At 51.6% G+C, this 24,994-nt stretch overlaps 8 protein-coding genes across 8 annotated transcripts; 5 read left to right on the top strand and 3 right to left on the bottom strand.

Annotated features, from left to right (window-relative positions):
* Window positions 1–361: 361 nt before the first annotated feature.
* Window positions 362–3,557, top strand: KD926_003786 (uncharacterized protein; the record flags this gene model as incomplete). The annotated part of the gene is made up of 7 exons (XM_053095031.1): window positions 362–890; window positions 1,815–2,021; window positions 2,092–2,217; window positions 2,293–2,343; window positions 2,396–2,516; window positions 2,570–3,104; window positions 3,162–3,557. 7 exons carry the CDS (start codon window positions 362–364, stop codon window positions 3,555–3,557), a joined length of 1,965 nt encoding a protein of 654 aa, XP_052950273.1.
* A 1,013-nt stretch (window positions 3,558–4,570) lies between these two features.
* On the top strand, window positions 4,571–5,925 carry KD926_003785 (uncharacterized protein; the record flags this gene model as incomplete). The annotated part of the gene is made up of 2 exons (XM_053095029.1): window positions 4,571–5,382; window positions 5,451–5,925. The coding sequence occupies 2 exons, from the start codon at window positions 4,571–4,573 to the stop codon at window positions 5,923–5,925; spliced, it is 1,287 nt and encodes a 428-aa protein (XP_052950272.1).
* A 277-nt stretch (window positions 5,926–6,202) lies between these two features.
* Window positions 6,203–7,575, bottom strand: pex26 (the record flags this gene model as incomplete). The annotated part of the gene is made up of 2 exons (XM_053095028.1): window positions 6,203–7,070; window positions 7,136–7,575. 2 exons carry the CDS (start codon window positions 7,573–7,575, stop codon window positions 6,203–6,205), a joined length of 1,308 nt encoding a protein of 435 aa, XP_052950271.1.
* A 546-nt stretch (window positions 7,576–8,121) lies between these two features.
* On the top strand, window positions 8,122–11,597 carry KD926_003783 (uncharacterized protein; the record flags this gene model as incomplete). The annotated part of the gene is made up of 8 exons (XM_053095027.1): window positions 8,122–8,356; window positions 8,409–8,501; window positions 8,554–8,780; window positions 8,828–9,467; window positions 9,524–9,945; window positions 10,375–10,471; window positions 10,536–11,212; window positions 11,295–11,597. The coding sequence occupies 8 exons, from the start codon at window positions 8,122–8,124 to the stop codon at window positions 11,595–11,597; spliced, it is 2,694 nt and encodes an 897-aa protein (XP_052950270.1).
* Window positions 11,598–11,958: 361 nt separating this feature from the next.
* On the bottom strand, window positions 11,959–12,636 carry KD926_003782 (cysteine-rich PDZ-binding protein; the record flags this gene model as incomplete). The annotated part of the gene is made up of 3 exons (XM_053095026.1): window positions 11,959–12,044; window positions 12,143–12,266; window positions 12,460–12,636. 3 exons carry the CDS (start codon window positions 12,634–12,636, stop codon window positions 11,959–11,961), a joined length of 387 nt encoding a protein of 128 aa, XP_052950269.1.
* A 682-nt stretch (window positions 12,637–13,318) lies between these two features.
* On the bottom strand, window positions 13,319–14,587 carry KD926_003781 (uncharacterized protein; the record flags this gene model as incomplete). Its single annotated transcript, XM_053095025.1, has 3 exons — window positions 13,319–13,699; window positions 13,789–14,215; window positions 14,313–14,587. 3 exons carry the CDS (start codon window positions 14,585–14,587, stop codon window positions 13,319–13,321), a joined length of 1,083 nt encoding a protein of 360 aa, XP_052950268.1.
* Window positions 14,588–17,213: 2,626 nt separating this feature from the next.
* On the top strand, window positions 17,214–17,996 carry KD926_003780 (uncharacterized protein; the record flags this gene model as incomplete). Its single annotated transcript, XM_053095024.1, has 1 exon — window positions 17,214–17,996. One exon carries the CDS (start codon window positions 17,214–17,216, stop codon window positions 17,994–17,996), a length of 783 nt encoding a protein of 260 aa, XP_052950267.1.
* A 2,178-nt stretch (window positions 17,997–20,174) lies between these two features.
* KD926_003779 (PT repeat family protein) lies at window positions 20,175–24,265 on the top strand (the record flags this gene model as incomplete). Its single annotated transcript, XM_053095023.1, has 2 exons — window positions 20,175–20,442; window positions 20,517–24,265. The coding sequence occupies 2 exons, from the start codon at window positions 20,175–20,177 to the stop codon at window positions 24,263–24,265; spliced, it is 4,017 nt and encodes a 1,338-aa protein (XP_052950266.1).
* Window positions 24,266–24,994: the final 729 nt, after the last annotated feature.

The following is a 24,994-nucleotide window of genomic DNA, read 5'->3' as shown; positions in this document are numbered from 1 at the left end:
TGACGTCGGAATCTTTGGACCTTTATCTACCGCGTATAGTACGGAATTAGAGCGATTTCTTCATCAATCTCAAGGTCCTTGTCATATCACGAAAAGAGACTTTTTTCACCTCTTTTGGCTGTCATGGAAGAGGGCTTTATCACCTGAAAATATTGATTCTTCGTGGGAAAACATAGGCGTTTGGCCATTGAATCCTGAGATCGTTTTATCACGATTCAACCGAAAGGATGATAGCCGGCCTTCATCTAGTGGCTCATCTCGCTCAGTGCTAGGTGCAGAGGATTGGAGAAAGATTGAGAGGCTTCTTAAGCATGCAGTCACCGATTTATACGATCAAAAAGCGAAAAAATTGAATTCTACGATGCATCATCTGTCTACGGAGAATATCATTCTAAAACTACGCTGCCAAGGCCTTGAAGAGGCTCTTCTTCAAGAGAAAAAGAAGCGCCAGCGAGGCAAACCTTTTTTATTTGAATTACGGGCCCCTGAGGACGGCTATGCGGTGTTTTATTCTCCTCGCAAAATTCAGCAAGCCCGTGATCTTCAAGCAGAAAAAGATGAAGCTATACAGCTCGCTAAAGCTTCAAAAGAAGAGGAAAGGCTTCGTGAGCAGCGAGGGAAAGAGGAAAAAAAGCTTTTAGTCGAAGAACGCAAGCGAATTCGCCCTTCCAATCGAGAAATGAGGCTCCGTGAGGCAGAAGAAAAGAAGCGGAAAAAGCAGGATAATCAGCTCGCTAAGCAAGCTGATATACAGATTCAAAATGACTTCAATATCGCTCAGAAAGCTAAGAATAAGGCTCCGGCGACTCCAAAGCCAAAGGAATCGGACAGTAGGGCTGCTGTAGAGCCTGAGGTCGTTGATGAGGTCCCTCCAACGCTTAATCGCAGAGGTAGGCAGATTAGGCTCCCACAGCGCTTTCGCGATTAAAAAAAAGAGTATATAGCTTCAATTTCATATGTATTTCGCTCCGTTCAAAAAGTTCTATATAATTCGAAACATATGTGGCTGTACGGCTTCAATTCCTACGTGGGCGCTGAGTTGAAAAACGTTCGTCAGGTGGGGATGTTCGTCAGGTGATCAGGTACGGTACAGTCTTATTTGAAATGTTCTGTTTAATGGGGCATAAATCAAAAAGAAAGAGAAATGGAAAGAAACGAAAAAAAAATTAAAGATTAAAAGTTAAAAGTTAAAATTTAAAAAGAAACGTGAGGCTGCACCGCAGTATGTCTTCAAACCATAATTTATGGAGCAGTTTGTAATACAAATGGGCCGCAAATCTATGCGTACAATGGGCTAATAAGCTCAATTTATGCAGAATGAAAACTTCCAGGGTTAATTTATTGAACTTATCAATTATATCAATATATAGGGTGGTTGTTCGGCGAGAAAGCGACAGTGGAATGCGTTCTCAGCGCATAGAATATTCGATGACCTTTGACATTTCACATGCTGGATCCACCGCAGTGTCAGTGGGGAATAAATGCCTAGAATGCCCAGACAAGAGTTAACTAATTATATGGATCGCGAATGATTAATCAAACTCTGTCAGTCACCCTCGAGGTGAATGTAACGTTGAATCACGGGTTTTTCATCGCATTCGATTTGACAATAAACTGGCATTGTTTGACTCATCCAACACACAAGGATCCCAGTATAGTACCGTGTAAGATTCGGAAATCAACATTGTTTAGCTGATCCTCACAGCTGCAGTGCATAAGACATGGCAGGAGGCTTTCTGCCCTATCATGAGCCAAGCAGTACGCTAATGTTTTTTGCCCGACGAGAGCAGACGCCAATTGCTAATTCTTTTCAGTTGTCGAAATTCTCATAATCATTTCTTTCTTCTTCTTCCTCTCCCTAGCAGAATGGGTGTCAGCCAAGATCATCAGAGCCGGTATCATCGGTCCGATTATCATTGGAATGGTGTATGGAACGCCGCTTGCGGATATTTTGGACACGGAATGGCAGCATACCTTTCTGGCGGTCGGATATGTCGGTCTGATCTTGATTATATTTGAAGGTATGTACCAAGCGAGCGTAGCAACTGATCCCAGTGAAGCCAGTGATATTGAGCATTGACGGACGTTTAGGTGGGCTGAGCGCTCGGCTTGATCTTCTCAAGCAGAACTTTTCCCCAAGCATGTTGGGCGCCGCGACGGGGGTGTGCTTCCCCATCGGCCTGTCATACCTCTTGCTGTACTTGGGCTACGGCTATGGTATGTAGTTACCTCCCGGTGGTTCTATCGTGGTTAGTTCTTCCTGGGCGTTGATTATCTGACGGATATACCCAGGAGCCGTTGAAACATTTATCATCGGATCAAGTCTATCCGCTACTTCGTTGGGTAATTTTCTTCGGTGTATACCTTCTCTTCAGAATACTAATGCGACTGCTAGGGACTACTTTTGCCGTTATCGCTTCTGCTTCGAAATCCGTCGACTTATCCCAGACCCGGGTGGGTTCAATACTGGTCAGCGCCGCCGTCATCGATGATGTGGTAGGGCTAGTCCTGTCAAGGTAGGCTGTGCAGACCGACACGACGTATTCCAACTAGGTACTTACTCCTCTAGTATCATTGGCGACCTTGGAAAGCTGTCTGGGGGCGACAACGTTAACTTAGGTTGGCTCATCGGCCGCCCCATCGTCGCGTCCTTCGCCATGGCAATCGGGACTCCGGTGCTCACCAAATGGGTATTCGCTCCGCTCTTCCGTCGATACATCGAATACCACTTTGCCCGCTTGGACCATCTCTCGAACATCGTCTTAATGGTTCTCGTGCTGTCCGCCTTCATCAGTATCGCCGCTTATGCCGGCACTTCGGTCCTCTTCGGCGCATTCCTGGCCGGCGTGTTTTTGACGTACATTCCGAGCAAGCACCCCGAGGGCCCGTTTGTCGTCTTGAGTCGCGAGGAGGGAGAACGAGAGGACGACAAGAGCCCCACGTTCGTCCACACCTTTGAGCGATATCTCCTTGATGTGCAAAAGTATTTGATGGAGCCGTTGTTCTTTGCGAGTGTCGGATTCGCCATTCCGTTTGTGCAGCTCTGGACGGGGAAACGAATCTGGAGAGGAATTCTCTATACTCTCTTGATGGCTTTCGCGAAGGTATGTGTCCTTGGCCCTGATAATGGGTGTGGGAATGACGATTTTAACGTGAAATAGTTTGTCGTGGGGATATGGGTTCCGCTTTGGGGCTCCATGAAACGTAAAACCCCCGAAGAAAATGAACATTTGCATCGAATCAGGGAGACAAGCGCGGATTCGGATGCCAAACCCAGTGCGACCTGGCAGGCGGCCTTGCTCCTTGGATCTGCCATGGTTGCCCGTGGTGAGATCGGTTTGCTGATCATCGAAATCGGTTACAATGAGTCGGGCTACGTCAGCAAGGAAGGCTTCATCACAGGGGTGTGGGCAATCCTACTCAATACGATCATTGGACCGGTCGTGGTGGGGATCCTGGTGAAGCTGTACGGGAAACAGATCGGAGAGGGTGTATGGGGTATACAGCCGACGGATATTAACCGCAGCCAACGAACGGAGGCACAGTCGCACGCATGATAGCGTCTCGAATGGTGTCTGGCTGCCGATATCTGTGGAATGTAGCCACTCGCAAAAATGAACGTCTTCAAGAATACGTTGAACATTGCCGAAGTGAGCGACAAACCGCTGTGGACGAGATTCCCCATGTCAGGTTATCCATAAGCCCTTTTCCCACCTTTTCAGATCGCTAATTCCATCGCGACAGGTCCAAAAACAGCAAGTTATATTAAGAATGCTGAGCGTCGAGCCCATGCGCAGACTCGGAGCGACTGAAATATTGAGAACTTCTTGGATTAGAGCAACTGGATGCTGTAAGGCTACTAACTGGAGAGATTCAAAAGATCTCATTTAGGTCGCATAATTTTAGCTAACGATTCGGATCTGGCTGCTGCCCTGTTTGGATTTTGATAAATCGCTTGTAAATTGACTGAGGGTTTTACTCCCATCGTTAGGCTTCTGGGGTTTCGGCTATCTACCTACTGCTCTCTGGGTGAAGTAAATACTAGTGTAGAAAAAATATAGTAACTAGGCCTTGGGGTTTTAAGGGACCACTAGGAACCGCCCCCACCGCTAAAGACGGCCGCCGGGGACCGCCGTCCCAGGACTTCTTAGGGCCTTTAGCCGCCGGACCAAGGCCTCCGTCCATTGCCTTTTAAACAACTTCCAGACGAAACCACCGAGTTCATTATATTCGCCTGGCAGAAGAAACAGCCTGATGGAATTTCCGACCTACAGGCCTCGACCAATGGATGGAGAACTCGATGCTCATTATCACGATCGCTGAAGAACACTTATCGATCATTCGTCATATCAGCGGTCTATCAGAACATCGGATTTAATCCGATTTTTCTTTTAAAACCCGTCGCTGCGCTAACATGGCGACCTTTGCGATCAGTTTTTCATCCGCAGTGCTCCCGAATCGCGCGAGAAATCATCGATTTCTCTCGATGATTTCTCTATACCAAATGAATGCATCCGCTTTCTTCAAGTCGACTTTCTCTATAGTCACCAGTCCGTTGTGAAGCGACACCATGGGCTCGAAATCCGCCCCGGACACCGACCCTCCAGACCAAACCAACATCCCCGACAACCCAGATTGTACCACAACGACAGGAGCACCGCCCAGCAAGCTCAAACAGCTTTCTAAAGCCACTCTTCGCTTCATCCTCCACCAATGGCTTCTCATCGGCATGGGAGTAGCCTGTGTCCTGGCCTACTACTTCCCCAATGTCGCCAAACACGGTGGCGTGATCCGCTCCGAATACAGCATCCTGTACGGCGCGATGGCCCTCATCTTCCTGATCTCGGGGCTTAGCATCCCGCGCCAGAAGCTCTTCTTGCACATGCTCAACTGGCGTCTGCATCTTCTCGTCCAGGCCTTCTCCTTCCTCTTCATCCCCGCCCTCATGCTCGCTGTCGTGCACGCCATCCTGGCCGGCGATCCGCACGCGCATATCGACCGCGCCTTGCTGGCCGGGTACATCTTCACCGCGTGCATCCCTACCACGATCGCCTCGAATGTGGTCATGACTCGCTCCGCTGGCGGAGACGAGGCCGCTGCCCTCGTTGAGGTCTTGCTAGCTAATCTTCTGGGTCCGTTCATCACCGCTGCTTGGACTGTCACGGTGTTGCCGGACCGTCCCGAATTCGAGACCTGGAGACAAGGCGACGGCGATCTGAAGGATATGTATCGCGACGTGTTCAAGCAGTTGGGTCTGAGTGTGCTATTGCCGCTTGTCGTGGGTCAATTGGTGCGTTGGACTTGGCCCGACCCCACGGCGAGGGTGTTGCAGCGTTATCGGATCCCGAAGATCGGGACTGTTTGTATGTTGTTGTTGGTTTGGTATGTTCCTTTCCTTTACTCCATCCCATCTCATATTTTGAAGTATATCAACTGACTACCAAAAATAGGGCAACATTCTCCTCGTGCTTCGCCACCGGCGCCCTCCAGACTCTTTCCGCACGAAGCATCATCTTCGTCGTCCTCTTCAACATCGCCCTGTACATCTTCCTCACGGCCCTCTGCTTCATCCTGTGTCGTCCGCCCCTCGTGCTATGCAAGCTCGGGCTCGGAGGTAAACACGTCTCTGTCTTTAAACGCATCTCGCCTGAGGAAACCATCGCTGTTTGTTTCTGTGGGCCGGCGAAGAGCACCGCGCTTGGTATCCCGTTGCTTTATGCGATGTGGACGCCTTTGGATCTGGTTGTTAAGGCGAAGACGTCTGTGCCGGTGTTGTTGTATACGACGGAGCAGATTTGTGTGGCGCATTTCTTTGTTCATGTGCTCGGGAGATGGAGGAGGAGAGTGAATGAGAGGGAGATGAGCATGGAGAGGGGATTGGGGTTAGAGGTGGGGATGGGGTGGTTTGATTGCCATTGCCATTAGGGAGGGTTTTATATGCTAATAATTGTGTGTATGTTTGTGATGGATATGATGAGGTTATGATTTATGGAATCATGTGAATGGATGAGAGATACCGTGGGCATTCCTTCAGATGCTATTCTAAGAATTCTTCACATGCAAAAATTGTACAGAGAATTTGTAAGAAGGAATACTCCTATAAAACATGTTGACCTGTGCATCCAGTCTAATAGCTGATAAGTGTGATGATAAACATGACCAGAATTCAGTTCGTAGTCTGAGTCCAAAGAAAAGAAATACGTTAAATATAGCTCACTTTCACGCCCATCCCCACAGTCCCCTTGACCTTCTGCCATCCAGACCCGGTGATTCTCCGGATCCGCTCCCGCACGTTCTCTCGGCTTAGAGCCACGACCAAGCCGAGCATGAATAATATCGTACGGGCAAAAGACAGGGGATTCCCCGCAATAGACTTGGAGATGTATTGCATAAGGTTGCGCAGGACGTTCGTGAACGCCCGTGTCTGTTTGGCCCGGGACTCGGGCTTCTCGGGTCTTTTCACGTTCTTCGACCCGGGCGGCGAGAAAGCAGTTCGTGACGAGCCACTGCCTTTGCTGCTCGTCTGCTTTCCCCGCGCCTTGGGGCTGCCGTTCGGGTTGGGCTTCTCGATCCCGTAGTCCACTTCGCTGTGATTGCGACCGTGGTTCTTCTGCACGCTTTCTGCCGCGGCGGCCTCCTCCGCTCTTTCGCGCTCGGCTTCGCGCATCTGTCGCTCCATCTCGGCATCCTTCTCCCGTTGAAGCGCCGCGGCGCGTAGCTCTCCTTGCTCCCGCTCCTCTTTGAGTCCGTCGAGGGTTTGTAGAAAGAGTTCCTTGCGCTCTTCGTCGAGGACCTCGCTCAGATTGATGAACTCGCTGGCGTAATCCCATTCCTCATTGCGGGGAAGAACGTGGAGCGTAAAGAGCTCGATGATCCTGACTCGAGCAGCGAGATCTTTCGGAGTGTCGGTGCCGCCGTTCGGGCGCGCGCGGGATGTCTGCGAACCATTGGGCGAGTTCTGCATGTGCTCTGCGATATCGAGGTTCGGCTGGCCATACGAGGAGAGGTAGGTTTCAAGTCGTTGCTGGTTCAGCGTTTGCGAGGGCGAGTGATTGAGCAATAATGTGGCTCTGTCAAAAACACCGCGTTAGCAACTGGAGGCAAGCATCAGCAGTCGAACAGGAAGCTAACTCACAGATTGTATACGACCTCCGCATCGACCGACCCCTCTAGACCTTTGTAGCCCGTTTGGAGAACGGTCTCCCAGATCTCCCCCTCTCGAACCTTGGTCGAAATTGCCTTCCATTCTTTCTGGCCGAATAATTGTTTCCCCTCCTCGGGTCCCAGATCAAGTATGGTACTCAAGAGGGTAATGTATAGATTCCACACTTTGATCCTCCACGTGGCGGGGGCGGTCGCAATCGGCGCCGTGGAATCGTCGCCATTGGAATACTGCTGATCCTCGGCTGGTCGATTGGGCGTGATGACAGGTTCCAGGGCCGTCAACGATTCTTGTAACCGACGCGTGAGATACAGCTGCGAGGCTTTCTTGTAGGTTTTGGAGCAGAGTTTCGAGGGCGAAAGGGACGATGTGGAGGCAAGTTGCGACTGGGACGCTGACATATTATCGGCCATTGTTTCACCGCCAGCGTGCGGAAGGAGGAAAGTGATGAATCAATCTGAAGGGATGGCCGAGACAGTGGAATGCTCGGGAGGGAATATCAGTGTCGGTATCGGGAAGAAAAGCAGAAAGAGTAGCAATGCGAGTGCGGAGGGAGGTTGGAGGAGACAGCGTTGACACTAAAGTCGGGGTTCGTTTTCCCTCGGCTCGGCCGTTCTGGATCTAATCCGGGGGTCTGATGTCACGGGACAGTCGCTTCTCTCCGGTAGTTTTGGTCATGTTGGAACAACTTCCATCTTTCCTGGGATTCATTCCACGGACATCAATTTTGGTGAGACATCCAGCTGACAGTTATGCTACTTTCAGAAGAGCAAAATGCGGTCTATTCGAATATGAACTCTTATTCAATTTCAAGCAGATCGGATAAAGCACCCGGACTAAGTTCTTCTATGCATTCTTCACTTCAACAGGAGCAGACCTACGTCTGATCGATCGCCTTTAGATTCATCGCTTCAGTTGATTCTCTGATGTGATTCTGCTGTCGCCAGCCAACCTCCAAAATGGACATCACCGCCGGAACATTTGCTTTCCACCTTCCCAGACTCCTAGATGACCTAGCAACCTGTCACTTCGTGTCGATCGATTGCGAATTCTCCGGAATCCCTAAGGCCAATTCAGCACCGTCTAGGGGAAGATCCACCGTTCAGAAGCGGTATGACGAGTACAGGGAATGTACCGATAAATACAACATCGTGCAAATCGGCCTTACTGTTGGCCATGAAGATACCAAGAAAGGTAGACTGCTATATTGTACATGTTGTAGAAAATGTGTTGATGGGACTCCTAGCAACATATACCCTTCGACCCTACAATGTATACCTGAGTCCGAGTATCGATCAAAAGTTGGACGTAGATAGGGATCTCAGCTTCCAAAGTGGCGGTTTGTGTCTGCTGGTGTACACTGAGAGGATACAAGCTAATGACCGCAATAGCTATGGATTTTCTTCACCAGAATCAGTTCTCTCTGGACTCAATGTACAAGGATGGCGTTCGATATTTGTCTCGGGACGAAGAGGACATAGCCATGGCTAAAGCTTCGGCGAAGTTCAACCGCACAGCATCTCGCACAGTTATGGAAGTCAAAGAGACAGAGCATGACTCCCTTGAGTTCATTGAAGCAGTTCGAAAGCTGGTCAAGGATTGGCTTGCTCTTGGTAAAGTAGGTATATACTCCTCAATCTACATAACTGGCCTAATTGCCTACAGGCTCGTGAACCATACCTCAACATTCCGCCGCCGACTCGTGATACTGTGAACGATGACACCAAGTTGATGCCCTCAACGTTGAACAACTACCAAAAACGACTCGTGCATCAGCTTATAGAAGTAGAATACCCATCACTGGTCACAATCGGCAATCCTACCTTCATCCAGATCATTGACTATGACGAGAACCGCGAGAAAGCGGTCCGTGAGCAACGAATGAAGCTAGCCCGAGAACGAATATCCAAGCAAATCGGCTTCAGATGGGTGGCAGAAGCGTTGGCAGGCGGCGATCTCTCGCATCTTGATCCTTACTGTTTCCAGAACACGATGTCCACCTCCACAGCCGTGAAGCCCCAAGCCTCGCTCAAGATTTTCTCTGAGAAAATGAAACAGCAATTACAGTCACACCGGCCTGTACTGGTAGGCCACAATCTCTTCATTGATTTGGTCTACTTCTGCCGGTGCTTTTTTGGGCCGCTGCCGGAGCGCGTGCAGGACTTTCAGAGCATGGTCCATAAGATGTTTCCGGTGCTGGTTGATACGAAATACCTGGCTACGCATCAATGCGGGTCTATCATTCCACGGTCTTCGCTGAGTGACATCAACGAGAAGCTGGTGCAGACTGCAACGCCCAAAATCAGTCAGTTTACCCGCTCCCTCGATGCGATATGAACTAATGAGTAATGACTGGGTTAGAAATACACCGCCAGCATGCCAAATACAATGGCCGGAAAATCGAGCACGAAGCAGGCTACGATAGTCTGCTCACGGCGCAGGTATTCATCAAGCTGTCTGCCCAGCTTCGTGACGGTGGCGTGTCCGAGGCTGAACCCATCTCGAAACCACAAAACCAGCCTAACAAACAAAGTTCAAAGGAGAAACGCATCAGCGCTAAGGGAAGCGGGGACATCGGTCTTCCCACAAGATTCGATGTGCTGGGAATTGACGAGGTTGGAAACGTCGACAGCGATCTTGCTAGCGAGGATGAAAAGGTCCGGCGGGATGACGCCGCCGAGAAAGCCAGCAAAGGGCAATTGATCCCTCGGAGCGGCGCAGAATTCTGGACGGTCTACAGCAACAAGCTCCGCGTGTTTGGCACGGAGGAGAGTGTTTGTCATGTAGGGGACGCATAGATATTCAAGATCTAGCGAGCACCGCACTGGCAATTGCCCAATATTTCTCTACGAGATCATGATGATACGAACTAGCTAGTCCATACCGCACAATGGCAGTAAGGAATGTATGCAGCATCTATCTAACAGTACACCTTAGATATAAAGAAGGTACTGCTAGCGAAATAGCCGCCAAGTACTCACTCTGAGCACCGGTAAATGATCGACTGGTCGTGGGAGAAACATAACACAGTTGATGATAAGGAAAAGGTGCCGTGAGAAGAAAGAGAAAAAGAAAGTCGCGGCGGGAAAATTTTCGGGTAAAAAAAGGGATACCACGGTCACGTGTACTGCTACTCCCCGTTCGGACTAGCGCCTCCGACGGTTCAAGACAGGTGACCGCCAACTTTTCTTGCAATCAATTATCGGGAAAAGGTATCTGAATTGTTGACCAGCAACCGCATCACGGGTCCCTGTTCAACAGAGATGTCTTCAGGAGCCAATGGCGCCAGGCGCATAGCCTCGGTATTGAGTATGTTGATTGTGTAATCCAATTGAAGTTTCTTCCCGGGCAATACTGACTTGGACAATAACAGGGCCTTCCATCGCCGACCCCCGAGTGTGCAGAAGCTGTCAAGAATCCCTCGTTCGCCGCAGCTATGCCTCCTCCGCTGCTGCTCCCACCACCGAATCCACCTCTTCCTCGTCGGCCGCATCCGTCCCCTTCCCCGTCCTGAAGCCCACCTACACCATCAACGCCGGCGTGGTCCTGTCCCGTCCGCCCCAGCTCACCCGCGACCTGACGCCGTTCGAGAAGGCGTACTACTTCTACCAGCGGCGTCTCAACGAGCGTCTGGCCCTGCCGTTCACCAAATACTTCTACTTCAAGCGCGGCACTCCCGCTGACGAGGACTGGAAGCGCAAGATCCGGGACCGCCAGACCCCCGCCCGCGACGTCGGCAAGTACAACGCCTACTCCAAGGACGCGTGGAACGATGAGCTGCTCGTTGGCGCCGTCGAGTCCGACCCGGATCATCAGGTCGAAATGCTCGTCCAGGACGCCGAGGCTACCGCCAACGCTACCTCCCAGGACACTAGTAAGAAAGAGGAGATCCCGAGACCGTTCTCCCGGGTCACGGAGGCCGATCAGAATGGGGACCAGACGAGTCTGAACCGTGCGTTGCAGCGCACGCTGTATCTGCTTGTGCAGTCGAAGGAGGGTTATTGGAAGCTTCCTAGCTCTCCGGTGGAGACGGAGGAGACTCTTCGATTGGTGAGTTTATACCTGGGTTTTCTTAACCTCTCGGTGGGCCTGTAAATCTCAGGAGAGGCGTGGCTAACTTGGATTGAACCAGGCGGCCGAACGTACCCTTTCCCAGACCGCCGGTGTCAACATGAACACCTGGATGGTGGGCTACCACCCCGTCGGCCACTACGTCTACAACAACCGCAAGCCGCACATCGACGAGGCCAACGGCGTGGAGCACCTCGGCGAGAAGACCTTTTACATGAAGGCGCGCATCATGGCCGGCCAGGCAGATCTGTCTGCCAACCTGCAGAACCTGCAGGGTTTCAAGTGGTTGACTAAGGAGGAGATTGCGAAGTACGTTCGGGCTCAGTACTACGCTAGCATCAAGAACATGCTGGCTGAGCGGTAAATAAATACGTGATACGAGGATTTATTAGAGGGGGGTTCTGTGGAGCAGTTGGATACGGTGAAATTTGTACCGATAGAACTGTTTAGCGATTTGGTTCAGCTGTGGGTGTCTGGTATACAGACCTGGTGGGTTGCATATACTTATAGGTATGGTCATGTATTGTATAACTAGCTTTTCTTTTATTCGAGTTTTTGATATCATTTTTGGATTTATCTGGGTATGGAATTTTATGTAGATTGTAGAATAGACTAGACTGATAGCACCCAACGCCCGCCATATCCAAAGTCCAAGCCATGAACAGCAAACCATATGGTTATATAAACATCAAGCGTAGCATATATCCAAGAACCAAAAAAATCAATCATTTCAAATTAAATTTCTGTCCCTGCACAACAGGCTGATCTTTCGATGCCTTGGCAGCCAAACTCTTCCCACACATCGGACACGCTAGAGATACATATTAGCCTCTGCTTCAACCATGAAACCAGCACATATTTCGAGATAGAGGGACGGAAGAGTGGGAGCTAGAGAAGTGAAAAACTAACCATTCTTCTGATACGCACACCGCTGACAATACTTCTTCCCTTGCTCCGTCTTGGTCTTGCATAGCTCACAGGACGACGCGTATGCCGCGTAAGGATTCTTGGCTTTCGAGCTGAGTAGTTTGCTCTGTTTCAGTCAGTCAGTCAGTCAGTCAGTCGGCCAGGCACTCCCACAGACACATACCTCCCTAGAACTAGAACGGAACTAGAGAAGAAGTGAAAGAATAGAAGAGAGAGAGAAAAAAGAGATCTCAATATATCAAGCATGCATGCGCTTATGCAGAAAAACAAGTAGAGTATGATGTACTGTACGAACATACCTTCCCAACACCCGTATTTCCCAATGTAGGTTTCGACTTGCTAGAGCTGGCTCCGGCTCCGGCACCGCCGCCTACCGAGGCCGAGGGCGAGCCGTAGTACATTTCTGATTTGCGTTTTACGCCGGGCGTCGCTAGCTCGGTTGATTTGAGTTTCTTTTGGCATTTGGAGCAGACCATTTTGGTTTTTGGCTTTTGGCTGTTGGTTTGGTTTGGTTTGGTTTGGTGAAGGGGGTAGTGTGTAAATATTGGAATTTACAGGGGAAGAAGAGCGGTGTTAGGTAGATGCGGATGTTGATGGTTGATGTTGATAGATGGATGGATGGATGATAGATGGTGGTGGTGCTCGATTTGGTTAGTTTGGTTCGTTTGATCTGCCACCGCTTTCGAGGATTTGGTTGCGTCATCTGGGTTTTTCTTTTCTTTTCTTTTATTTTTCTTATTCTATAGGAGATGTGATTGTTTTATTCTTAAAATCATCGTGTATTCTTGTACTAATTCGTTGGATATCATCATAGACCGACAGAGAAGCTAAGTTGGAAGCTTAATGTTTAGAAATTAAAACCATCCCATGCTTGCGTCAATATATTGTCTTTCAAGTAGGTGTCTTGAAGTATAGAGCCCTCCACTCCGTAGATTAGCTTAAATTGTTAGTACTTTCATTGAGGAAATGTCCTAGAATAAAACGTTTGCTGTGGTCTGTCTGCGATCGCTATGATATTCCTGTCAAAGCTTTCACGCTCACGCCTCTCGGAAAATTCAACAAATGCTATCAAATAGGGTATATCACATAACGAACAGAATAATCTCCAAATCACATAACAGCACGGCTCTCCGGTACGTACCTACCCATAAGTGCTATCTATATGCCCCCAGACATAAACGCCTCCGAGCTCCCCATCCACGTCCCATCAGTCCCTCCGACCTTGTTCGAACCCGGCCCACTCAAAACTTCTCCGATAGAAGGCCGATAAGGGACGTATGGCTTTCTTTCCGACGCGTATCGATCACGAAGATGACTCTCTATTGAGAGAGCTTCCTCCTCTTTCTCAATTTGAATCCAGTAGATGATAAGACCGGTGTAGATGCCGACTATGCTGAAGAATTCGACCACTGCGCAGGCGGCATTGACGTATCCGGGCTCTGGGACGTGCAGGTACACGTACCGGATGGTCCGGATGGTCGAGGTCAGGGTGAGAACGAGGTAGGAGAGAGCAGAGGTGACGAGAGAGATGGTCCGGGTCTAGAGAAGGTTAGTTTTCCATGTTATCGCATTTCAAGTGCGGGGGTAGAATGGAAGGTAGAAGGTTGGGGGCCAGATACTTTACTAACTAGCAGCTCAGAGCTAGAGGATGATCTGAAAATGCTTAATGTGGCCCAGAGCAATATCTCCAGAGACGTGATCATGAAGAGGATGGCGCGAGATGTAGTCAGGCGGTTGTCATGGGCCGCTATACCGGCATCGATGCCCTCCACCGTTTTGACAACAGAGACGATCCGCAGGACACAATTCGCAATCACGACTATAGAAAGAATCCCAACAACCCCCCAGTGGCCTTTCCTAACGAGGATGGAAAGCCCCACCGGAAAGGAAATGCGCTCGAGGGCCCCGAGAATGACCTGGTACAGCGCGTAGCAGAGTAGCAGCAACGCAAGGAGCCGAAATATCATCTGCAAGATTCCCGCGACGACGTAGCTTTGCTTTACGGTGGCCTCAAGGAAGTAAACAAGCAAGAGGATGACGGACAGGATTTGCGAACTAGGTGGTTTGCTTAGCACGATGCATGAGTACAGTAGATAGCTGCGTTGACATTATGTAGCATGGTAGAATCCGGCAGGTCGCAGCAATCACTTACAGGAGGTAGGAGACGAGAGACCCGATCACCGCCAGGGTCGGAAACAGCGCCGTTGCACCGCATGAAGACTGTTTGATCGTGCAAGCCCCCGGAAGGAAAACGAGCAGGGCTACGAGGATCAGAAACTCCGAGACCAGCCAGACGGTGGTGTACGGGAGCGGGCCTAGATCCGACCTGAGCAGATGAATCTCTGCGTTCCATGCATTGTGATTGTAACTATCGGGGGGAAATAGTAGACTCTCGCTGAAGACTGTTGATCTGCGCCACGGAGCCATGATGGCGGTTGACAAGGAAGCCAAGGAAAGGAGAGATGGAGTGAGATATCTGGGGAAAGAATGAGATCACACCATTTGCGCGTAAAGAAATAAAGGGCCATTTGCGTTAGCCGTGGCCCGTGGGGTTTCAAATATGAGAATGGAAGGATCGACACGGGGGCAGCATCATTGCTGATAGTTCAGGGTTCTTGCGCGAACCGGCCTCCAAAGCTTAATGGGAGCCGAATGCCTATCGATCACATAAAACCATCAGAGGGGGATTGACTACGGTGTGTTGTTTAATTTCAACCCTCTCCTTATCGCAATGATGCAGTGATGCATGCCATGGAAATCGATGGGGAACTGCGTGCAAACGGCCTCGGTTTACCAGACCAGCAGATTGGGGATCGGCCGGATGCCCCCGCCCATGGCTCGAGGGATTTCCACAATGCAGTACGTGGATGTCGATCTCTATTTAGACTATGCCAACGGTGCTGGTCACCATGTGATTTATGGAGTTCTGGGTCTGCGATGGTTGACAGCGTACATCCACCAAAGAACGACGTTATCCTGCACAAAGTACGATATCCGGACCAAAGGACCAGGCCCGCCAAACGCAAAGCGGTGAATTAGTACGAGCACGGTCTAGACAAGTTCATTTGTCTGTAGGGTAGGATTGACCAAGCAGACGTCCGCAGTAGGATTGGCCACGAACGAAGGATACTCGACAGCAGCTAACCGACGGATGCACGATGTGGGTGTCCCTGCTAGTTTATAGTCGCTGACCCGTCTGTATGTATGTCCGTGTGGACGGTACCTTTGGGATCCGGAGATCCGATATGCTGGGATCCAAGACGTGGTTAGGCTCTCGGATCGCGAGAACGTCATGTCTGTCATCAGTCATGTTTTACGGGAGGATACGGGGCCCGGTTGCAATTGCGACCAGCTAGGATTCTTCAGCTGCAGGTTCATCGCATCCTAATTTCCGGTCTGGACGGCGGATTGGAGGGGACAGAGGGCCTCCACACGATCGAGATTGACATGCATGCGACTGGTTGGACTGGTCACAAAGGCGATGGAATTCGTCAGGCTGGCCAGGGGGAGCCCAGACCATCGCTTTTCACATGGACGTGAGAGACGCGACTCAGGACTGGCGGAATCAAAATCTCGCACCGTCTCACCAACAACCGACCAGGAGGGAGACCGGCGAGTCAGACTAGGCGAACAGAGGGTAAGCTGATATAAACCGGAGCACTGTCCACGAGTTGCATGGCAGCGACCAAGCAATCAAATCTCCAGATCAAGCATCGCGGAGTGGCAAAGGGAAGAAGAATCCATCGTCCATCCACGTTTTTGGAGAGCGAGGGTGTTCTTCGTCTTCGACTGGCAGAGTATGGGACTTTTTTTGCCATCTGTTTCAGCTGCCCTGGTTGAAAGTCCTCCACCGTGTTTGTTGTCTCCCCCCAAGCTGCAGGATGGGACCCGCCACTCCTGAACTGGCCTGCATTCGCTGCAGAAGCAGCCTTGAACAACAAATCATCGCTGCCAATGCCACGCCGCCAGGAATCGACCGTAGCGAACGCACATTCCTGGGTGGGCAATTTGAAAAAAGAAAAGAAAGAAGGAAAAAAAGAAAATACAAGGAAGAAATTCTAAATCGAATGGAAAAGAAGAAACTAATTAAAAAAAGACGAAAAAAGAAAAAAAAGAAAAACAGATAAATGAAAAAAGAATGAGACACACAAAGACGAAAAAAGAGAAGATAAAAAAAAAACCTACGTGAGATAGGAAGAAACCCAGCAAAGCAGAGGAGGTTCCAGCGCGTTGGTTCGGGTGGACATCGTCGACTCCTGAACTTTTGTGCCCAGATCAGGGGGGGACTTCGCTCTACTATAAATCCAATCTACTCGGCTGGGCCAGACTTGTCGGCCTCATTATTTATTTCCTGACGACGTCTCTGCGCACACCCTCACTATCCCACGCTCCTTTCTTGGTGTTTGACAAACCCTCCGATTGACTGACGTTCGGTCCTCGCGCTGATTGCCGAACATCATCACATCACATCGCCAGAGGCCTGACCATAATTCTTCCCCCAATCGACTTCTCCTTCGACTTCCCAATCCCGACCTGATCGCTTCGACCTTCACACGATCTGGGTCTGTGTTACTCTCTTCATGAGGGAATCTAGAAGGGAAGTACTGATTCCAAGTGAAGTTGGCCCTTGATAAGGCGAACGCCCTTGCTTCGAAGGGCTTAGGGGAGGAAGAGTCAACCATCCTCCGCCCATTTGTCGGTCACCTTATTACCCCTTAATCTCTCCTTCTTCTGGACATCGATCGGGGTTCGTTTTACGACCGAGGTGATTCGGATGTTTGCATTTGCGCCGGTCCAGGGTTTAAAAGCAGGATTGCAGACCCAAATACGGGGAGAGGATCATCCGCCACCGCACTTGATCCAGCAGTGACCCTGACCTGACCCTGTCAGTCCCCCGAAAGGACTTGGTTCAACTTCAAGCGAAGCGATTGCGTTCTTCCGTTCGCCTCTTGTGCGCGGTGTCTCTAGCTTCTATCGTGTGCCGCTGGAAATCCGCGGTGAGAATCTGCCTAATCGGATTGCAAGCTGCTCAGTCAGTTACTAACCGGTCAAAATGCCTCCGGACGGCTCATCGTTCACGGCGCTGAACCTGCCATCGTCCTTTTCCCTGCCTCGATGTATGGAATACTTCACCCTCACCGCCGGTCCCAATACTGACCTCTGGCGCAAACCTCCCAATGGCGACACTTCGACGGCGCCCATTGTTTTCACGTCGCTTCGCAATCCATTTGTGGTGGCCGAAGTCACCGTCAGTGCGGACTGGGAGATGGAATGGGACCAGGGAGGGCTGGTCATTTTTGCCGGCGCCGCCCCCCAGTCATTTTCGTCGGAAAGCGTGCCGTTGGCGCCAGAGACCCGGTCCAGCCACGGCGGTCCCCTGTCCCCAATGCGCCCCTGCAAATGGGTCAAGGCGGGGATGGAGTTCTCGTCGGGGACGGTGAACGCCTCGTCGGTCAGCGCCACGGCAGACGGGGCTGATTGGTGCCTGTCTCCCCTGAACCTGTCGGAGGCGGCACCAGCGTCGACCCAGCATTCGCTGCGCATCAAACTGGAACGCATCGGCCACGCGCTTTGGATCTGGTATCAGGTCCCGTCGGCGTCGCCTTACGCCCGGACGCCGAGCGCCGTCAGTAGCACGTGGAAGAAGCTGCGCGAGGTGACTTGGTTCTTCTACGGGGTCGAGGACAAGTTCATCCACGTGGGGGTGTATGCCAGTCGTCCGAATAGTCTCACTCGCGGCGACACGATGTGGGAGACGATGAACGGACCGACGATGGACAGCTCCGGCGCGGCTGACGGATTGATGGTGGAGTTTGAAGATCTGGAGATCTTCTGATGCGCTCGTTTCCTTTGAATCTTCGTGTGATTCACTTTCATTTAATTCGGTCTGTTTTGCATATGGCTTTTGTTTCGTTTCGTTTTTCTAGCACCCCTTGCGCGATCCATACGAGCGACATGGCATGGTTTACGAATTCACGGCCTCTCTTACGTCATGTTTCATTCTACACGGGATTTATTGGATTTCCGAGAAATTGGAGTCGAGCTTTATAGGGGCATTCACCCGGGCATTGTTTGTTTTTTTTTTTTTTTTTTTTTTTTTTTTTCTTTCTTTCTTTCTTGCGATTTGTTTTGCCGAGACTGCGTGAATTAGCGAGGCGATATATGGGCCTGTCTTTTCGAGATCCTCCCTCCTTACCTACCATACTGATGTCCGATGGGTTATTGCCGCCGACAGAATAATTTTTAGTATTGAGTGATGACTTCCAGGAGATTCCCGCGGCTTAGTTTGGATCCAGGCAGGCGATCGACGATGAGTTGGCAACTACAGCCCGTCGAACCGACGGGCCAAACAAGCATCACGCACAGCCGCAGCAAATCTACTTCGTACAGAAGCACAGATGCAAAGTAGATGCAAATAAAGTTCGTCGGGCAGACCTCGTTCTTCGATCGGGTTATGATTACTACGGAGTCTGGGTAGTTCCTGGGAATTACCGAGGGCAACGTCCGTCGGTCCCATGGTTATGCCAGATCCACCGACACAATCCCATTGCGCAGGCGACGAAAATTGAATGGAAGTTATGCAATCGAGGCCAAATGACTCACTTCCCGGGTTCATGCAATTCATGCCCGATGATCTCACCGTTAGGGTTACGCGATCGAGATGGTTAATATTGATTCGGGATGGCTATACTACTCCGTCCGGTCTATCTATTCCTAGAGCCCTACTTCGTAGTACTTGCAAGATAGTACTTCCTCCTCCGTCAATACAAACCGACCAAATGGAATCAAATAAACAATCCATAACAATAAGGCAAACCGACCGTCGTCATAACTGGCAGGCGATCCACCGTTAAATGGTGCCACCAGCGCCCTAAACCGCTCTAAAAGCTCCCTCGACCCTCTTCTGTAGGTGGCTCCACTTTTCGACTTCCATCCTCATCCGTTGATCAGATTTTTCTGCTCTGGTCTGGTTATCAGCCGACACTTCCAGCAGTAGTATCTCTCCAGGGAGTCCAGCTAACAAGTTCCTCGCCCATCCCTAACTTCAATAGGGAAGACTAGCGGCCGGCATGGCAGTGATTGGTGATCGCACGATGGCGCCAACACACCGCATTTTCGCAGAATTCGAAAAAAACTCTGGTGCTTCTGTCGGCGGACGGAGGAGAATATTAATAGTTGATCACTATCTAGAGGGGGATGCTCTGCAGTCCTGCGATCGGGAGTGCTGGTGCCCCTGAATAGCGGGTATCATATGTGAGAGACTCCAGTATAGGGGGACTTCCATACGGAGTAGTGATTTATTTACGGAGGGAGGATTCCACATAAGGAGAGAGCGACAGAGCGAGAAGTGTTTTTAAACAGAATCAAATGATAATTTAAAACGGGCGAGTCTGCAGTCACTGGGACAACGCCTGCCCCGCCTGCCTTAGTGTTACTTCTACTATCGTACTTTGACTACTAGCACTACTCCGTCTAAACTACTCTAAGTCCTCCAGTGGAACCCTACCGGAGCTCCATCTTTTTTTTTTTTTTTTTTTTTTTTTTTCCTGTACGCAGGCAGAGGCTGTCGACCTTCCTTCTCCCTCTTCCTCCCTTTTTTTGCTTTCTTTCCCTACGGACCAATCTCCTCGTCATCCTTATCAATTCCTTCGTCTACCCCTCATCCTCTCCTCTTCCATCTACTCCGTACTTCCCACTACTACCAATTACTACTACTCTACCTCCATCCCCATCCCCTCTTCTACTTGGGAGGTTGTCTTCTTTTTTGTTGCCCTCCAAATACCCCCGCCCTCTTCTGTACATTATTATCTTTGTCCGTCGAAAATTTCCCGCCTGTTCGTTTTGTTGACGCTTCTTTGTCTTTGTTTACTTTCTGCAGACTTGACCCTGAAATCAAGTCTCGTGAGATCTTCCTCCATCTCATCTCATTGATTGCGTCTGCTTTTGCCCTAACGACTGTTACGACCTTTTTTCCCCCCCTTGTCTTTGTAATTCCCCCCCTCACAACCTCATCATGGCTGAATCCGTCAGCCAGAATGTCACGCTCTCCGTGCGCCGTCCCTCAGATACGCCCGTCATCTTCGTGGCGGGTTCCTTTTCCAATCCGAAATGGGCGCCCCTCGAATTGGCCGTGAAGACCGTCGAGTTCCAGGATGACGAGGGCCTTACGTCTACTGAGTACCTGTTCTATCGCGATGTGCAGGTCCCTGCTGGTCAATATGAGTATCGATTCCGAGAAGATGCCGAGGGCTCGTGGTTTCATGATGAGACGGCGAAGAGTGGTAGGTTTGACCCTGGCCCTGGTGTATTTATTTTGAGTTTTCTGAGCTAATTTGCTGCTTGTGTTACGCTACAGCCCCCGGAGATGATGGTCTCGTGAACAACATCCTCCTCGTCGAGTCCCCCGCCGTCGCTTCCGCTGAGGAGGATCTGTCGGCCGCTAAGGAAGAAGAGAAGCCCGTTGAGAACGGCACCGCTGATAAGGCGGAGGAGCCTGCTAAGGAGTCTGCGGAGAAGGACTCGTCCGCACCCATCGAGACCAACGGCACGGCGGAGAAGGACGCTGCAGTTGAGGAACCCGAGCCGGTTGTTGAGTCGAAACCCGAGGAGCCGGTCTCAAACGGCGATGCGGCGCCTGCGGTCATTGACGCCGAGCCTGCTACGCAAGAGCCCGCGATGGAACCCGTGAACGGAACGGCCGAGACGGTGGAGGCGGAGAAACCGACTACGTCCCAGCCCGAACCCGTGGAAGAGGTCGTCGAAAAGACGGAGGAAGTCCCCGCTGTTGTCGAAAAGAAGGCGGTTGAGAAGGGTGAGCACAAGCCTGAACCCGAGGAGCCTTCGACAGCGAGCAGCGGTCCGGTCATCGCCGAGGACAAGCCGGTCGACGAACCGCAACCGGAAGAGCCGGTTGCCGAGAAGGAATTTCCGGAACCTGTCAAGGAGGAAGCTCCAGTCGAGCAGCCATCGACGGAAGCGCCTGCTGTCGAGGAGACGCCTGCTCCCGTCGCTGAAGCCCCCAAGGAGCCCGAACCTGTCGCCGAAGAACCCGCTAAGGAATCTATTGATGAGCAGCCATCTGTGGAGGCCGCGGTTGCGGAGCCCGTGAAGGAGGATGCTAAAGAGAAGCCGGTTGAAGAAACTCCTGCGGTTGAAGAGCCCAAGGAGGCTGCCGCCGAAGAAAAGGTCGAAGAGCCTGTTTCCGAGTCTGTCCACGAACCCGCTACCACCGAGCCTGCTGTCGAAGAACCTGTCAAGGAGGTGAACGGCGCTACCGAGGAGCCAGCTACCGAGAAACCTTCGACCGAGACTCCCGCGGAGGAGCCGGTGAAGGAGTCTGCCCTCGAAACCCCGGCCGCCGCCGAAGCTACCGAGAAGCCAACGGAGGAGGCGACCGAGGAGCCCGCTAAGCTAGCTGTCGAAGAAGAGAAGCCGGCCGCCGAGGAGCATACCGAGAACCCCTCTACTGACGAGGTGAAGGAGACCGAGCCGACTCAGGTTGCTTCCGAGGAGCCGACTGTTCAGCAACCTGCGGAAGAGGAGACCACCGTGGAAACTCCCAAGGAGTCTGCTGAAGAGAAGACAGAAGAGAAGGTCGTTGAGGAGCTTGCTAAGGAAGAGCCCGTTTCTGAAGAGACCCCTAAGGAATCGACCACTGAGGAGGCTGCGGCTCCCGAGCCTGTCCAGGAATCTACTCCCGAAGCTGCACCCATGCAGGAGTCCGAACCCGTTACGGAGAAGGAACCTGTCGTCGAAGAGCATGCCACCGAAGCTCCCACCGTCGAGGAACCCGCAAAGGAGTCTCAGGTAGAGGAGACCGCTCACGAACAGGTCTCCGAAACTCCCGCCGCTGAACCCGAACCTTCCAAGGAGGTGGTCGAGGAGCCTACCGTCGAAGAGGCTGTTCCTGAGGCTCCTTCCGAAGAGAAGGTCACCGAAGAGAAGGTCACCGAAGAAAAGGTCCCCGAGGTGTCGGCTGATGCCCCTGTCGCTGAGGAGACCGCTGAGGAGCCTAAGGAATCCCTCGTTGAGGAATCTGTCCAGCCTACCGCCGAGGAACCGACCCCCGAAAAATCTGCGGAGGAAACTGTCAAGGAGACCGAGCCCGAGGCTCCCGCTGTTGAGGAGCCCGTCAAGGAGGAGCCCGTCAAGGAGGAGCCCGTCAAGGAGGAGCCCGTCACGGAGGAACCCGCCAAGGAAGAGCCTGCTCCTGTTGAGCAGACCACCGAGGAATCGGTAGTGAAGGACGAGCCGGAGGAGGTCCCCGCCAAGTCGGAGCCCGCGAAGGAAGTTGAGCCTGTTGCGGAGGAAACCAAGGTCGAGGAGCCTGCATCTGAAGAGCCTCAGGCCGAGGAAATCAAGGCTGAGGAGGCTACCGAAGAGGCTAAGACTGAGGTTGAGGAACCCAAGGCTGAGGAGACTCCGGTTGAAACCAAGGTGGAGGAACCCAAGGCTGAAGAGGCCAAGGTCGAGGAGCCTGTAGCTGAGGAAACTAAGGTCGAGGAACCTCAGGTTGAACAAGCTACGCCCGAGGAGCCTAAGGCTGAAGAAATCCAGGTCGAGCAGCCCACGCCTGAAGAACCCAAGCCTGAGGAAGTCAAGGCTGAAGAGCCTGAAGCCAAGGAGCCCGAGGTTGAGGAAACCAAGACCGAAGAGGTCCAAATTGAGGAACCTAAGGTTAAGGTCCCCGAGGCTCAGGAAGCCACGGTTGAGGAGACTGTCGAAGAGTCCAAGACCGAGGAAGTCACTGCTGAGGAGCCGGTTACGGAGGCGCCCAAGGTCGAAGAGCCCCAGGTCGAGGAATCTACCGAGATCAAGGCTGAAGAGCCCCAGGTTGAAGAATCTAAGATTGACCAGCCCGAGACTGAAGAAGCCAAGGTCGAGGAGGTCAAGCCCGAGGAGCCTGTCGCCACCAAACCGAAGGAGGAGCCAGCCGAAGAAGCCCTCCAACCCGCCGAGGAGCCCAAGGTTGAGGAGCCAATTGTTGAAGATTCTCCCGCCAAGGTCGAAACCGAAGAAGTGGTTGCTGAAGCACCCAAGGAAGTCGTCTCAGAGGAGCCAGTCGCCACGGAAACCGAGGCTCCCGCTGCCGATGTCTCTGACAAGAAGGAAGAGGTCATCGAGGAGCCCGCTACCCAGGAGCCTGTTGTGGAGACTCCCGCGGACCCGCCTGCAGCCGAGCCCGTGACGGAGACGGAAGAGCCTGAGGAGGAATCGACCACCCAGAACAACACGGAAGACGAAGTTGCTGAGGCGATTGAAGCTCCCAAGGAGAGGCCAAGTGTGCCCGAGCCAGTGGCTGAGCCTGCCACCGAGGCGGTTCCTGAGCAGGTACCGGAAACTCAGGCCGCGGAAGAGACAAAGCCCGCCGAAGAAACGACCCCTGCTCAGGAGGAGTCTCAAGAAGCAGAGCCTGTCCCTGCTGCTACTACCGAGACCCCCGTGCAGGAGGAAGTCCCTGCTGCTGAGCCCGTCCCCGAATCGGAATCCACCGAAACTGTGAAGGAGGACGCTGCAGAAGAGCCTGCTGAATCCAAGGACAGCATCCTGTCTCCTGAAGTCATTGGTGCTGGTGCCGCCGCTGCCGTTGGTGTTGGTGCTGTTGCCGCTGGGGTGGCTATTGCTTCCGCTGAGAAGAAACCCGAGACTGAAGACAAGGACCAGAAGAAGGCCGAGCTAGAGACCAAGGGTAAGAGAATCATTGCACCATTAGACCGACATGTGGATGAACCTGACTCCATTCAAACAGTGCCTGCCGCTGATGGCGCCTCTGAGGAGCCTACTGGAAGCCAGCAGCCTGCAGTGAAGGAACCGGAACACCAAACCCAGACACCGGCCTCGAACGAGCCTTCAACTTCTGCCGAGCCTGCTTCTGAGCCCGCTGCTACTGAGCCCACTGCTTCTGCCGAGACAGATGAGGACAAGCAGGTGGCCAAGAAGGACGGTGACAAGTCTCGCTCCCAGAGCCAGAACCGCTCTGTCCAGGCTTACTCCTTGAACAACCAGGCCGATGGCTGGTTGAAGACCATTCTGCGTGCCGTCTTCGTCAACTTCTTCGGTGCCATTTTCTCGCCTTTCCGTCGCCGTGGACGATCCAACCAGTAAACACCCTTCCCCAACTTAATCCTTCTCCCTGTCTCCACCCGGGGTTCCAGAATGTCTATTATTCCTGTTACTGCCAAGAAAAGCAACCGAGTCTTCATTAGACCTGGTGAATACTGCTACCTTTTTACTAGCATTGTGGGTTTGGCATGCATATACCCGATAAAGTTGTGATATCAACTTCTGTCCTCTTCACCTGTCACTCCTTTTGTTTGAAATAGTTTGATTTGATTCCCCTGTATTTGATATTTTTGTTCGTCATCAATTCAGGTTACTTGCTTTGCTTTTTTTCACATGCTCTCCTCTCCAGACTGGATTGCTCGCCCATCTCGATTTGCAATTTCTGTCTACTCACTACCTTTGTCTGTCCGCGCATGTTTCTTGAGATTTGATTCATGGGTGGATTTGAGTGATTGATTGACTAATGGATACATGGATGGATGGGTGGATGGATGCATTGGTGGCCAGATATCAGCGCACCTGTCTGATGGTTGGTGTCTGGTTACTCGCTTTGCTGCATGGGATGTAATGATTTGATGTTCTTGATGATTTATGATAATGAGAATTTTCTTTTCTTCTAAATGTGTTGATGTCTTGGTGGTTTGTGGTTCTTGGTCGTAGGCTCCATCACTTAGTATATCCAGATGTCGAATACTTTGCTGTCCAATATGAAAGCTTACCACCAATGTATGTAGCCACTAGCCACTCAACCTCAATCTTTTATAAGTCCCC

The sequence above is a fragment of the Aspergillus affinis genome, assembly GCF_023601865.1.
Source record: "Aspergillus affinis strain CMG 70 chromosome Unknown NODE_199_length_41040_cov_82_841101, whole genome shotgun sequence".
Classification (NCBI taxonomy): Eukaryota; Fungi; Ascomycota; class Eurotiomycetes; order Eurotiales; family Aspergillaceae; genus Aspergillus; species Aspergillus affinis.
The sequence above is the reverse complement of the archived record's forward strand: the minus strand, read 5'-3'. Positions and strand labels throughout refer to the sequence as shown.